This window comes from Balaenoptera borealis (genome assembly GCF_965194805.1).
Source record: "Balaenoptera borealis genome assembly, chromosome: 14".
NCBI classification, from domain to species: Eukaryota; Metazoa; Chordata; class Mammalia; order Artiodactyla; family Balaenopteridae; genus Balaenoptera; species Balaenoptera borealis.
Genome location: NC_138875.1, coordinates 73,313,704 through 73,328,104, shown reverse-complemented (window position 1 = coordinate 73,328,104; position 14,401 = coordinate 73,313,704). Strand labels below are relative to the sequence as shown.

The 14,401-nt window shown below is 44.2% G+C and overlaps 1 protein-coding gene across 1 annotated transcript in view; it reads left to right on the top strand.

Moving 5' to 3' along the window:
- Positions 1–14,401, top strand: part of KCTD10 (potassium channel tetramerization domain containing 10) — a gene marked incomplete at its 5' end in the record, with an annotated part of 34,290 nt that overhangs the window by 10,904 nt on the left and 8,985 nt on the right. Inside the window, 4 exons of the mRNA XM_082354535.1 lie at positions 3,855–4,024; positions 6,654–6,740; positions 7,064–7,116; positions 8,409–8,604. Coding sequence (XP_082210661.1) covers positions 3,855–4,024; positions 6,654–6,740; positions 7,064–7,116; positions 8,409–8,604 — 506 coding nt within the window. The remainder of the gene's footprint in view (positions 1–3,854; positions 4,025–6,653; positions 6,741–7,063; positions 7,117–8,408; positions 8,605–14,401) is intronic.

Here is a 14,401-nt window from a genome sequence, read left to right as displayed (position 1 = left end):
TTAGATATCAGTGGCTGTGTCAGTTATCCTCCCCACAGGGGTCTGAATTTTTGCCAATGCTGGGCACCTGTCATTGTTTACTTACTGCCAATCTGATGGTTATGATATGGTACTTTGTTGTTTTATTTAGCATTTCCTAATTTCCAGTGCATTGAGTGACTTATGTTTATTGGCCATTTGTGTTTCATCATTTAGCTGCCAGACAGTATCTTTACACATTTTCCCGTTTTCCTTTTTTTCTTTCTTTGTAGAAGTATATATTCTGGATCATATTTCTTTGTGGTCTTATGTTGTAAATATCTTCTCCCGATCTGATTTGTTGACTTTGATACCTCGAAGTTTTTACATTATTTTTTACATTTAGGTCTTTGATCTATTTCAGTCAGTGGTGCTCAACCAGAGATGATTTTTGACCTGGAGAGTCTCTCCATAACAAAGAATTACCCGGTCTAAAGTGTCAGTAGTGCTGAGGCAGAGAAACCCTGCCCTAGAGATTCTGATTCAGGAATGAGGCTACTTCCAAGAGTCTGAATTTGTAACAAGGACCCAAGTACCTTAGGCAACTTATGAACAGGCAAGTTTGGGGACCATAAAAGTCTAAATACCTTAGTATGGAGAAAGAGAGGTCAGTGAAAGCTCCCTGGAGGAGGTGGGGGAGGGAAGGAGAGAGGAAGTACCTGGTCTGCTGGCGGGGCTGGGAAGGGGAAGCCCGGCGGTCCAGTCCCCCGACTCTGAGCCAAGCCTCCTCCCAGGCACCCCAAAAACCACGCAGACCCCCTTCCTGGGGGCTGGAACATTCCGCCTCTGGATGCCGCTGCCACTCCTCTCTGTTCTCCAGTGATGATGACGTATGTAAAGGGCTCACCATCAGAGACCTAATTTGATGGCTGCTGGCAGACCCGGCATTGTGCTCTGTGCTTCCGGTACATTCTCTCATCTCACCTTTATGCCAGCCCAGGGAGGAACCATTTTTAGAACAGGAAACTGTCGGACAGAGAGGTTAAGTGAGACACCGACGTCATCCAGCAAGTAGGTGCAGAGCTGGGTTTCCAGTACAGGCCTGTGCTGTCTCACTCAACCCGTCCCAGAGCCTCCGGGTCTACACCCCTCACTCTTCTTCCCAGCCCTGCCGAAGGGGCCGGGGATCCCAGGTCGCCCCGACCTGGCTTGGCTTCCCTTAGCTTGTCTATATGCTGGGCACTAGAGCTGACTGTTTCAAAGGGATCGATTCCTGCTTTGAAAGCAACTAAAATATTTTGAAGTCAAAATGCTAATTGAAACCTCATGGAGAGCGTGCCTGGCTCTGCTCTTTTTTTTTGCCCTTATTTGTCCAAAGTATGATTCCTTCACCACAAGCATTTCCTGACAGCATTCTTGAGCCAGAGCCCAGTGTCACGGTCCGCCTGTTCGTTTATGGAAACTCTGGACTGTCACTTGGGTAATTGATTTCAGGGGCCCTCGTTCTTTCTGAGCGGCTGCGTTGTCCACGCATCAAAGGCAGACGAAGACATTTTCTTCCCAGAGCAGCAGGGTGGAATTTGTTGCCCTTTCTCCCAAAGACTGAGGTTCTACGTGTCTTCTCAATTTCGTATGATGAGAAGAGTTTTCCTACGAGTTCCTTGCTTGTTCTTTGTGGTTTAGTTCTGCCTCCCCAACTTGGGAGTGTCCCTGAACCTCTCTGAGCCTCTGTTTTCATCTGTGGAAAATGCAGGGGAATGAGCCTCCGTCAACAAGAACTGTTGGGAAGATAATACGGTCTTTCCATACCTTGTCGGCTCGCTGGAAGGAGAGCACTTGATCCACAGTAACACAGGGGTCACAAGCTGGTGGCCAGCAGGCCCTGTTTTGGCTGCCCTGTGGTGGGTTAATGACAGGTTTAAAAAAAAAAAATCAGTTTGCTGTTCTTTAGAAGTCAGGAGATTTCACAGGGAAATCTGCATTTTTGGCTTCTCCTGGAACCTCAGGGGCTCTCTCAGCCCTGGGCCTCATTCCTGCCTGGCCAGTTTTGGCTGGAGCGAGAAGCGCCCCCTTGGGGGCGGGGGGAGGCAGGGCCTGTGCTGTGGTCCTCCCTGCCCACCCGCACTTGGTCATCCTGTGTGCTCAAGGCCCCTGTAGGCATCTGAGCTGCGGAACAGATGCTGAGTCCGCACTTTGTTGTCTCGGCTGGAGAAAGGAGTGGTTGCATAATGTCCAGCGGGCACTGTCGAGGCGAGAGGATTTACCACACCTGGGAAGGCCTCGTTGTCCTTCCTCGGATCCAGGGTTTGACTCCAGGCCACACATTTGCCTTGTGTTTGCCGAGATTGGGGATTAACTTCTCGCTGTACTCAGGAAGCCATAGCAGCGTGCAAGTGCCACGCAGAAGGCTCTGGAGGGACGAGACGGGACCTTTAACCAAAGGCCCAGGAACCGCGGACTGAGGAGTAGTTGCAAAGCGGAACGTGGAAATGGCCTCGTTGTCAACTCTCCTGGTGATGGCGGCAGAGAACACTAACTAGTGCACTAGAACACCTGAGCACACTTGGCGGGGCTGGACTCGGGGGAGGCGGGCCGACTTGTGACCGGACGTGAGAAGGTGCCTTGGCTGCTCGTGGCCTCCATTGGCCTCTGCCGCTGATCCGGGGCCCGGGGTCTGAGGAGGATTTGGGAAGACATAGTGGTCTTAGAGTGGAAACCTGGCTCATTTCCCAAATTGAGGGAAAGCAGGGGCAGAGAATGATGACTGATTCCTGTGTGAACCTCCTAACTTCCCTGGGCACTGGCGTTTCCTCACCTGCAGTGCGCAGTAGGAGACTTGGGGCCCCCTTCCCGGGGTGACCCTGCTTGTCAGGAAGGCCGGGACTTCTCTGTCTGTCTGGCTTCACGTTTTCTCTTGAGATGTACTTGGTCTTCACTTCATCCCTACTTCCCCTTCTGGTACCTCCTCCTCCCCTTCCCAGGCTCCAGTCCTCTTTCCTCTTCCCAGTAGCACTTGCATTTCAGCGGAGGAATTTCGAGAAGCCGCCGAGCGGGCCCTGCAGGCCAGGGCCAGGACTGGAGACTGGAGAAGACACTGAGAAGCGGCAGGACTCGCCTTGCCCCCACCCCCAAGGCACGATTTCGCACTGTGCCTGGTTCTGGTCAGCAGCTGGGAAGTGTTTCCGTATCTCATGAATGCCAGCGCCATCTCCCCAAGTTAGACTGAACTGCTTGAGGGCAGGGTCTGGCTGGTCACCATTTATCTCAGATCGCTGTTGTTAGCCAGCCACTAAACACTTGTGTGGGGGGTTGGATGGAATTTTCTTTGATGGTGCTGGTGAGTGCCTGGGGCTCACCCTTGGGAGTCAGATGTCACAGCCTGCGGCAGTGAGCCGTCTGCTTCCTTAGAAATGGCTCTGTTATTTGGGAGTCTGAAAAAAAGCGTTGTTGAAAAAGGGAGTAGATATTTTCACATCAGAAGCCTTTCCCCTGTCAATGGGATGTGCTCATTTGGACCCATTTTATCCAGGTGTGGGGTAGGCCCTCTTGGGATATTCTTGACAAAGGGATTTTTGAGGTACTTCAGGAACATGCTTTCAGGACCCAGGGGCCGTGGACTTCCCTGGCAGTCCAGTGGTTAAGACCCCGTGCTTCCTTTGCAGGGGTACCGGTTCAATCCTTCCTTCGGTGTGGCCAGAGAGTTAAAAATAAATAAATAGTATAAAGGAGCCCAAACCAGTGAGTCTGGGGTGTGCTTGTCTGCAGCCAGCGGGGCCTGGTCAGCCCTTGGCTGGTAGCTGGGCAGGTGGGGCCGCGACCCTCTCTGTGGTCCTCTCCCCGGAGGTGGTGGGAGCCAAGAGACACCCCAGCTCTCCTCCCCCCTCCTCCCACCGCAGGCTGGATCCTCATTGACCGCTGTGGGAAGCACTTTGGTACGATACTCAACTACCTTCGTGACGGGGCGGTCCCCTTGCCCGAGAGCCGCCGGGAGATCGAGGAGCTGCTGGCAGAAGCCAAGTACTACCTGGTCCAGGGCCTGGTGGAAGAGTGCCAGGCAGCCCTGCAAGTAGGTGTCACCCTTCCTCCCCGTGTGGGCGGGGCGAGCCCCAGACTCATCTGCCTTTCTCGTTGTCCCCCTCCCTCACGGAGCTGTTGGGAGAGTTAATGAGTTGACCCCGGAGCTGCTCCCCTCTGGCCTGTGCGACCCCCGAGAGGCTTCCCCGTGATGCTGAGGCCACCTGACTGCTCTCTGGCTTATTTCAGCCCCCGTGGTGTTGGGTCCTCTCCCTGTGTGCATTGTAACCCTTCAGTACCGAGCCATGGGGTGTAAAACCTGATCCTTTTTCTGGACTCATTGGGAGACTTATTCTCATCCCACAAGTCATTGTTGAGAGTCCAGCGTAATCTCTACAGACAGACACCCCTCACTCCTCAGCTGGAGCTGGGGCAGGACCACTGGGGTCAAGTCTAGGGACAGTAAAATCCCTACAAAATCAGAACGCTTCTAGATGTAGCCAGCAGCCATTTATTTCAAGGCAAGTTAAGACATGGCAGAGAATCAGAAGAGCCCCTTTGCGTTGTCCTAGGAATTGGATCTGTAAACGTGAGGCTCTTGGGTGGCTCTCCACTGGGGCAGTACCCACAATGCCAGTCTGCCTGAGGAACTGTTATTTGCACACACCACCCCTGCCGCTACTGCGAGTCTGTGAATTCCCTGTAAATCTAACTGAATGTTGTAGCTTTTACTTTGTTATTTTTTATTTCATTTGTATGTTTATTAAAGTAATGCATGTAAAGCATTTACCAAGTCAAGTTAGTATTGTAAGGCTAGGTTGATGTCAAAAACACTACCATACGCCTTCCACCCACTCCCACCCCTGCAGCAGCCTCTTTTAATTCTTGCAGCAGTTGTTTACTCACCTATTTCTTATACTATTTATTGATTTTTCAGTTTACCACATTATCTACTGGCATTTCTGTAGAAAATTAAAATTTAGCTCATGCACCACCCTCAGCCACTACCAAACTTGCATGCACATATTCCTTCTCCCAGTATAGTTTATCACAGTTTTGATTAAATCCATACTCAGAGTTTACGTTGAGTCATGTAAATATTGTTAACAGTTGAGCCACAGAGTATACAGTGATTGTTTCCTTTCTCGTGTAACTTTTCAGTTTGCCAGAATTAGTGATTGCTTCATTGTCTTTTGTTTGCTTGGTTTTCTAAGCACACATCCCTAATTCAGCCCTAAATTCTCAGAAACTTCAGTCTCCTTTTGGTATGTTCAGACACATCAGGGAATCTCTGTTTCATCTTTGTCTTAGAGACATGCCCTCTGGGTTCCTTTTTGTGGTTTCTGTTAGTCTGAGATTAAACCTCCGGGACTGACCTCCTAGTTTCTGTCGCCCTTATCCTTCTATTTTCTCAGAGGATTTTTTCAGTTTTATCTTTTCAACGCTTCTATTGAATTTTTCATTTCTGCTATCGTATTTCTAACTCCCTAGAGCCTTTTCTTGTTCTCCGAGTGCTCTTTTTTATATAGCACGCTGATCTTGTTTCATGGGATGCGATATCTGCTCTCATCTGTCTGATGATACTATTTGAAGTTTTCTTTCTGCTGCCTTCATTGTGTGACTCCTTCTCTTACTTTTTCTCTCTCTTTTGGTTTCAGTCTCATATTTGAGAGGCTTTCCGAGTATAATCTGATGGTCCTTGGTCTGTTGAAATTCAAGAGTAAAGGCTCTGAAACACTGTATATATTGTTGTCCAGTGGGCTTCAGTGGCAGATGATAAGGCTGGCTTTTTCAGTGGGAACTCTCAATGTCAGAATCTGTAAGCCTTTTTTTTCTGGAAAGGTGGTTCCCTGTAGAGGAGTCCTCCACTCCCTTGCCTGGCGTGTATAAGCCTGACTGGCTGCCTTCTGAGATCTGAGTAGGAGAAGGGGCTGGGGTGGGGGTAGGGCTCACCATTTAGTGTGTAGATCGTTCACTTAATCCCCCCTTTTCAGAATAGCAACTCAGCCCTGTCCTCTCCTGTACAAACTGCTCCAGGAAAGTGGACTTTTCTCCTGCCCGGCTGGGGTAGGGGATCCATCTGGAGGTCTCAGCAGTGCTTCTGCCGACTAGCAAGCAGCGCTCTGCTCTTGCCCTGAGCCCACCAGCCTTCACAGCTGTGGATTCTTTCCCATCTGCCAACTTAGGTTTCAGCGTTCTCCTTCTCCTTGGTTATCACTCATTTGAGACCTGCTTTCCAGACTTGAATTTTTGGCGTCTTTTGTCTGCTGGCCTCACTTTTCCCATTCTTTCTCTCCTTATGGGCTTAGAATTCCTCTGCAGTCATTGCAGTGGGGTTTTAGGAGCTTTGATGCAATCATATTTCATCTGCCATGTTTAGGGTGGCTTCCTGGGCTGTGGCTTTTGAGTGGCTTCCTGGGCTGTGAAATGTGTCGTCGTTGTTAGTATTTATATGCCAAGCACCCTGGCATATAACAGTCCTGGCCGAAGAGCGGGTTCACTGGAGAACTCCACTCCTGGTCGTCCCCCATCCTACTTCACTGGTGCTGGAATCCGCCTCTCGTCCCAGCCATGGCTGCCCCATCTCCCCTCGCCAGAGTCCGTCTTTGCCCGGAAGGCCAGCTTAAACAGTTCAATGCTGGGCAGGCCTCCCAGGCTGAAAGCATGTTTTGTTCCAGCAGAACAAAGATACTTATGAGCCTTTCTGCAAAGTTCCTGTCATCACCTCATCCAAGGAAGAACAGAAACTTATAGCGACTTCAAATAAGGTATGGTGGAGGCAACCTTGTGGCATTTCTTTTGCTACCAAAAGCGGTGGAGGTTCTTCTGAGTAAGTTTTGGAATAAAAATGTGTGAAATTGCCTGGGCAAGGCCTGAGAGGGGGTCAGGAATGGGAGCGTACAGCTCATTCTGTGTTTCTCCTGGTGCTGGCTCACGCAGTCTCCCTCTCCAGCCCCACCCCAGCCAGCAGGCTACGCTTACCTGCCTCTTCAGGCGGATGGCAGGGCTCCAGCGCTGTGGGAAGCCGGTGGTCCTTCGCACCTGCACTCCAAGTGACTCTCTTCTTCCTTTTTTTTAAAACAACCCACAGCCAGCCGTGAAGTTGCTCTACAACAGAAGTAACAACAAATACTCGTATACCAGGTAAGGTGTTGGCCAGAAAAGACATCTGCACTCACACCAGCCAGGCCCAGCTCCCCTCGTTCCCTTCAGATGAGGGTGGCCTTTTTGCACCTCTAGAATGCCCAGATGGATCGATAGATATGAAATCTAATTCACACATACCATAAGATCCACCGTTTAAAAATACACAATTCAGTGTTTTTTAGTATATTCAGAGTTGTGCAACCATCACCACTTACCTAATTCTAGACCATTTTCATCACCTCAGAAGGAAACCTGTACCTGTTAGCAGTCACTCCCCATGTCCCCCCACCCTCTTATCTCCCCCAGCCCTAGGCAACCACTATTTTGCTTTCTGTTTCTATGGATTTGCCTACACCGGACATTTCATATATATAGAATCTTACAATATGTTGCTTTTTGTGTCTGGCTTCTTTCACTTAGCATAACGTTTTCAAAGTTCATCCATGTTGTGGCACGCATCAGTACTTCATTCATTTTATGGCTGAAAAATATGCCATTGTTCAGACAGACTACGTTTTGTTTGTCCTTTTTCATCAGCTGATGGACAGTTAGGGTTGTTGCCACCTTCTGGCCGTTAGGAATAATGCTGCTGTGGACATTCATGTACACGTACATGTTTTCATTTCTCTTGGGTGGATACCTAGGAGAGCAATTGCTGGGTCCTATGGTAACTCTAGGTTTAATCACTTGAGGACCTGCCGAACTGTTTTCCAAAGTGACTACGCCATTTTATGTTCCCACTAGCAATATATACGGGTTTCCAGAAGGCCTTTTGGCTCTTGGGAACATGTGGCTCTAAATCAGGAACTTATGGGTTGTAGGGGTATTAGATGAAGTTACTCAAGATCCATAAATGGACCCAGGATAAAAAGTCTCCCTCGAGCGGGTCACTCATCCTCTCATGTGGCTCCGTGGGGCTCTCCTCCATGTCCCCCACCTGGTGCCTGTGCCTGCAGACCCCGTGGTTTCACCATTTCATCCCCGGCTGTTGCACAGCAGGGCGTCCGCTCTAGCACGCTGGTGAGGAGCGCAGACTTGGAGGCTAGAGCTGTGTTTTTGAGGCTCAGCTCTGCCATTTATTAGTTTTTGGCCTCTGGCAGTCCCCTAATTTCTCTGACCCTTGCTTTCCTTTGAGCTTTGGGGACTGTAGTGCCTTCTTCACGGGCTTACCGTGAGGTTGAAAAGGGATGGTGGAGATAATGGGCCCGGTGTGTGGAAACACTCCCCCACTAGTGGTGGCTGTTAACACCAGCTTGTAATCAATCACCTTATCAAATGCTCTCTTGCAGCAATTCTGACGACAATATGTTGAAGAACATCGAACTGTTTGATAAGCTGTCCCTGCGCTTTAATGGAAGGGTCCTGTTCATAAAGGATGTCATTGGGGACGAAATCTGCTGCTGGTCCTTCTACGGCCAGGGCCGCAAGATCGCTGAAGTCTGCTGTACCTCTATCGTCTACGCCACCGAGAAGAAACAGACCAAGGTAAGGGCCTCCAGAGGATGGTTCTGAGTGGCTGGTCTGAAATCTGTATTTGAAAAACTTCCCTTTCTCCTTGAGCAAAATACACTTCAAGAGGGAAGGGCTCTAAAAATGCTTTCCTTGACTCATGACTGCTCATTGTTCAAATATTCATTCTCTTTTGGGCCCTGGAAAGATCCAGATGTAGGCTTGGAAAAACAGAATGGCGTTTCCTTTCTGACACCCAGTAAGTATAGACAGTCATACTGCTCCTGGGTTCCTTTTCCGTAAAGGTTGATTCAGACGGGTCCTTGTACCCGTGTGTACTCCGCTGCCTGCATTTTCTCCTCTGTCATCAGCGATCTGATCCCATCAGCGATCTGATCTGACCTGTGCCAGCTCCTTTCTGTCTTCCGCTCGACGCTGTTTCCCACCACACTGGCCCCATCCATCTCACTCATCAGGAGCAGTGCTACCTTCAAGGTCTTGACCTTGGCCTTCTGGTCATGAGCTACTATTTCCTTGTCATCTGTCCTCCTCTTACCCACTGACTTGGGCAGCCCTCCACCCTCACTGGGTCCCCTCAGCACTCCTCGTGAATCTGGGTGGCTTCTTCCCAGCACATGACTCCCTCACTGATCTGGACTCTGGACCCATTTTTATGTCATCCTCTGCAAACCAGTGGACCTGACCTCTCCCTTGGCTTCTGTCCCTGTGCTGTTTTGCAAAGCTAGATTGTGCTGCAGAGTGTGGTTAGAGATCTGGTCCACTGTTAATTGATATTCACTCCCTTTAGGTTTCTGCTTGCCTACCCTCCTCCTTAGGCTATATGACTGGGTTGTTTTTTGTTTTCCTCCCTTCTTTTTTTTTCTTTTTATTGAAGTATAGTTGATTTATAATGTTGTGTTAATTGCTGCTGTACAGCAGAGTGACTCAGTTATATATATATATATACACATTCTTTTTCACATTCTTTTCCATTATGGTTTATCACAGGATATTAAATATAGTTCCCTGTGCTATACAGTAGGACCTTGTTGTTTATCCATCCTATATATACCAGTTTGCATCTGCTAATCCCAAACTCCCAATCCATCCCTCTCCCATCCCCCTCGGCAACCACCAGTCTATTCTCTGTGTCCAAGATTCTGTTTCTGTTTCATAGATAGGTTCATTTGTGTCATAATTTAGATTCCACATATAAGTGATATCATATGGTATTTGTCTTTCTCTTTCTGACCTACTTCACTTAGTAAGATAATCTCTAGTTGCATACATGTTGCTGCAAATGGCATTATTTCTTTCTTTTTTATGGCTGAATAGTAGTCCATTGTATATATGTACCACATCTTCTTTATCCATTCATCTGTTGATGGACATTTAGGTTGTTTCCATGTCGTGGCTATTGTGAATAGTGCTGCTATGAACATAGGGGTGCATGTATCTTTTTTTGAATTATAGTTTTGTCTGGGTATATGCCCGGGGATTGCAGGATCATATGGTAATTCTGTTTTTAGTTTTCTGAGGAAAACCTCTACACTGTTTTCCACAGTGGCTGCACCAACTTACATTCCTACCAACAGTGTAGGAGGGTTCCCTTTTTTCCACACCCTCTCCAACATTTGTTATTTGTAGACCTTTTTCTTTTTTTTGAAGGTATTTTATTTAATTTTTTGTGTTTAATTTTTAAATTAAAAAATTTTTTTCTTATAGGTCAGTTTTATTTTTTAAATAGATGTAAAATCATAATTTAAAGTTAAAGTGAATCTAACAATGTTAGAAAATAATAATATATAATATCTAAGGAGGATTTAATCTTAGGAATACAATAATGATTCAACATTTTAAAAATCTTAAAAAGTAAAAGAAAAAAGTTTATGTTCCTTTTTTACAATAACTGTGCTTCTTCAAAATCTATCCTAAGTACACAATAGACAATTCAAAAGCTTTATTCACAACAATGTTCATAGAGACATTATATATAGCAATGAAAATTAGAGCTAATCTGAATGTTCATCTATAGCTCTAACTAAGCGAATTATGATGTAACCACTCAACTGAACATTATATAGCCATATAATGTTTACAAAGAAGTCAGTAGAAAATGCTATGATAGATAGATCCCTGACTTTGTCAGATTTTAAAACTCAGACCTCACTAAGGCTTATTCTGATCACTCTATTTAAACTTAAAACCAACTTCTGCCCCCAAACACACTCCTGGTACTCCCAATCTGCCTTACCCAGCTCAATTTTTTCTTTTTTATGTAAAACTTACGAACATCTACAAAACTAGATGATTTACATGTTTATATTTACTACTTATTAGAAATATAATCTACCTTTTCCTATTACAATATGATCTCAACAAGGAAAAGTTGTTTGGTTTGCTGATGTAGCTCAAGTACCTAGAAGTACCTAGCAAAGTTACATATCTTGAATGAATGAATGAATAAGTGAATGAATTTAACGTTAGGGATTTTCATTATTTGTAAATGACCTCAAATTCTATGACTTATGAAAATATATAATTATGTTGAGGGCTGAATTTAATTCACAGGCACCATGAGTCAAATGTATATAGGAGGTGCCTGGCATCTGAATCTCAGTGTGGTTTTGTTCTCTGGACATTTTAGGAAGAAAATTACATGCTGTACAACAGCATACCCGTCAGTGATAAAAAGGTAAAAACTACGGATACATGTAACAACATGGATGAGTCTCAAATGCATTAGGCTGAATGACAGAAGCTAGACCAAAAAAAAAAAACAAAAAAAACCCAGTATATCCTGTAGGGTTCCTTTCATATAAAATTCTAGAAAATGCACACAATGGTAGAAAATAAGAGTGCTTGCCTGGGGAGGGATAATTGTAATGGGGCATGATAAAACCTTTGGGGGTGATGGAAATGTTCCATATCTTGATTGTGATGGTAGTTTCATGTGTGCATATAGCTGTCATAGCTCATCAAATTGCCTACTTTATGTATGAGAAATTTATTGTACAAAATTCTACGTTAATAAACTTGTAAAAAAGAAAGGTAAAAATATATGCTCAAATGGTATTAATGAATGTAAACATTATCAAAACTTTCTTTTTTTAAAAAAATTATTTATTTATTTATTTTATGGCTGTGTTGGGTCTTTGTTTCTGTGCGAGGGCTTTCTCTAGTTGTGGCAAGTGGAGGCCACTCTTCATCGCGGTGCGCGGGCCTCTCACTATCACGGCCTGTCTTGTTGCGGAGCACAGGCTCCAGACGCGCAAGCTCAGTAATTGTGGCTCAGGGGCCTAGTTGCTCCACAGCATGTGGGATCTTCCCAGACCAGGGCTCGAACCCGTGTCCCCTGCATTGGCAGGCAGATTCTCAACCACTGCGCCACCAGGGAAGCCCTATCAAAATTTTCAATATGAACCTCTGATAAATTTCAAGGATGTTCAACAATATTAAACGAAAAAAAAATCAGGATAAAAATCATATACACATCATAATTACAACTATGTAACCATAAACAGGAAAAAAATAGAAGAAAATATACCAAAATACTAACATTGGGATTCAACAATGATCATTTCTTTTAATTAATTAATTAATTAATTTGTATTTTTTAGCTTGATAGCTCATTTACTTTTTTTTTTTTTTTTACATGCAAACATTCTAAACAAAATTTTATCAAACTGGATCCAACAGTATATAAAAAGTGCAATACAGCATGACCAAATAGAATTCATTCCATGTATGTAAGATTGGCTTAACATTGGAAAATTAATTGATATAATTCAGCCTATTAAACTTTTTTTTTCACACACACACACTGTATTTTATTTTTACAAGAGATAAATAAACTGACACCAAGTATTGTAAATGGATGACCACAACAAAAGCAACAATGATTGCAATTACCAAAAAATTTTTAAATTTTTATTTTATATTGTAGTTGATTAACGATGTTGTGTAGACTTTTTTTTTTGTGTGTGTGTGTGTAGACTTTTTAATAATGGCCATTCTGACTGGTGTGAGAATGTAGTTCATTGTAGTTTTGATTTGCATTTCTCTTGATGTTGAGTATCTTTTCATATGCCTATTGGCCATCGGTATTTCTTCTTTGGAGAAAGGTCTCTTTAGGTTTTCTGCCCATTTTGTGATTGGTATGTTTGTTTTTTTGTTGTTGAGTTGTATGACTGTTTGTATATTTTGGAAATGAAGCCCTTGTTGGTCGCATTATTTGCAAATATTTTCTCCCATCCTGTAGGTTGTCTTTTCGTTTTGTTTATGGTTTCCTTTACTGTGCAAAAGCTTGTAAGTTTGATTAGGTCCCATTTGTTTATTTTTGTTTTTATTTCTATTGCCTTGGGAGACTGACCTAAGAAAACATTGGTATGATTTATGTCAGAGAATGTTTTGCCTATGATCTTTTCTAGGAGCTTTATGGTGTCATGTCTTACGTTTAAGTCTTTAAGCCATTTTGAGTTTATTTTTGTGTGTGGTGAGAGGGTGTGTTCTAACTTCATTGATTTACATGTGGCTGTCCAATTTTCCCAACACCGCTTGCTGAAGAGACTTTTTCCCATTGTATATCCTTGCCTCCTTTGTTGAAGATCAATTGACTGTAGGTGTATGGGTTTATTTCTGGGCTCTCTATACTGTTCGATCCATCCATATATCTGTTTCTGTGCCAGTACCACACTGTTTTGATTACTGTAGCTTCGTAGTATTATCTGAAGTCTGAAATGGTTATGCCCCCTGCTTTGTTCTTTTTCTTCAGAATTGCTTTGGCAATTCTGGGTCTTTTATGGTTCCATGTGAATTTTAGGACTATTTGCTGTAGTTGTGTGAAAAATGTCATGGGTGATTTGATAGGGATCATGTTAAATCTGTAGATTGCTTTAGGTAATATGGCCATTTTAACAGTATTAATTCTTCCAACCCAGGAGCATGGGATATCTTTCCATTTCTTTGAATCATCTTCAGTTTCCTTTATTAACGTTTTATAGTTCTCAGCATATAAGTCTTTCACCTCCCTGGTGAGGTTTATTCCTAAGTATTTTATTTGGGGGGTTGCGATTTTAAAAGGTATTGATTTTTTTTACATTCCCTTTCTCATACTTCATTTTTGGTGTGAAGAAATGCAACCAATTTCTGTATGTTAATCTTGTGTCCTGCTACCTTGCTGAATTCATTTACCAGTTCTAGTAGTTTTTGTGTGGAGTCCTTAGGGTTTTTCTCTATATAGTATTATATCATCTAAATACAATGACAATTTTACCTCTTCCCTTCCAATTTGGATACCTTTTATTTCTTTTTCTTATCTGATTACTGTGGCTAGGACTTCCAATACTATGTTGAATAGAAGTGGCGACAGTGGGCATCCTTGTCTTGTTCCAGATTTTAGCGGGAAGGCTTTCAGCTTTTCACCATTGAGTATTATATTGGCTGTGGGTTTGTCATAAATAGCTTTTACTATTTAGAGATATGTCCCCTCTATACCCATTTTGGTAAGAGTTTTTATCATGAATGGATGTTGCATTTTTGTTAAATGCCTTTTCTGCATCTTATTGAGATGATCATGTGGTTTTTGTCTTTTGTTTATGTGGTGTATCATGTTGATTTGCATATGTTGAACCATCCTTATGAATTTGGGATGAATCCCACTTGGTTGTGATGTATGATCTTTTTTATGTGTTGTTGGATTTGGTTTCCTAATATTTTGTTGAGAATTTTTGCACCTATACCATCAAAGATATTGGCCTGTAATTTTCTTCTTTGGTGGTGTCTTTTTCTGGTTTTGGTATCAGAGTGATGGTGGCTTCATAGAATGTCCTTG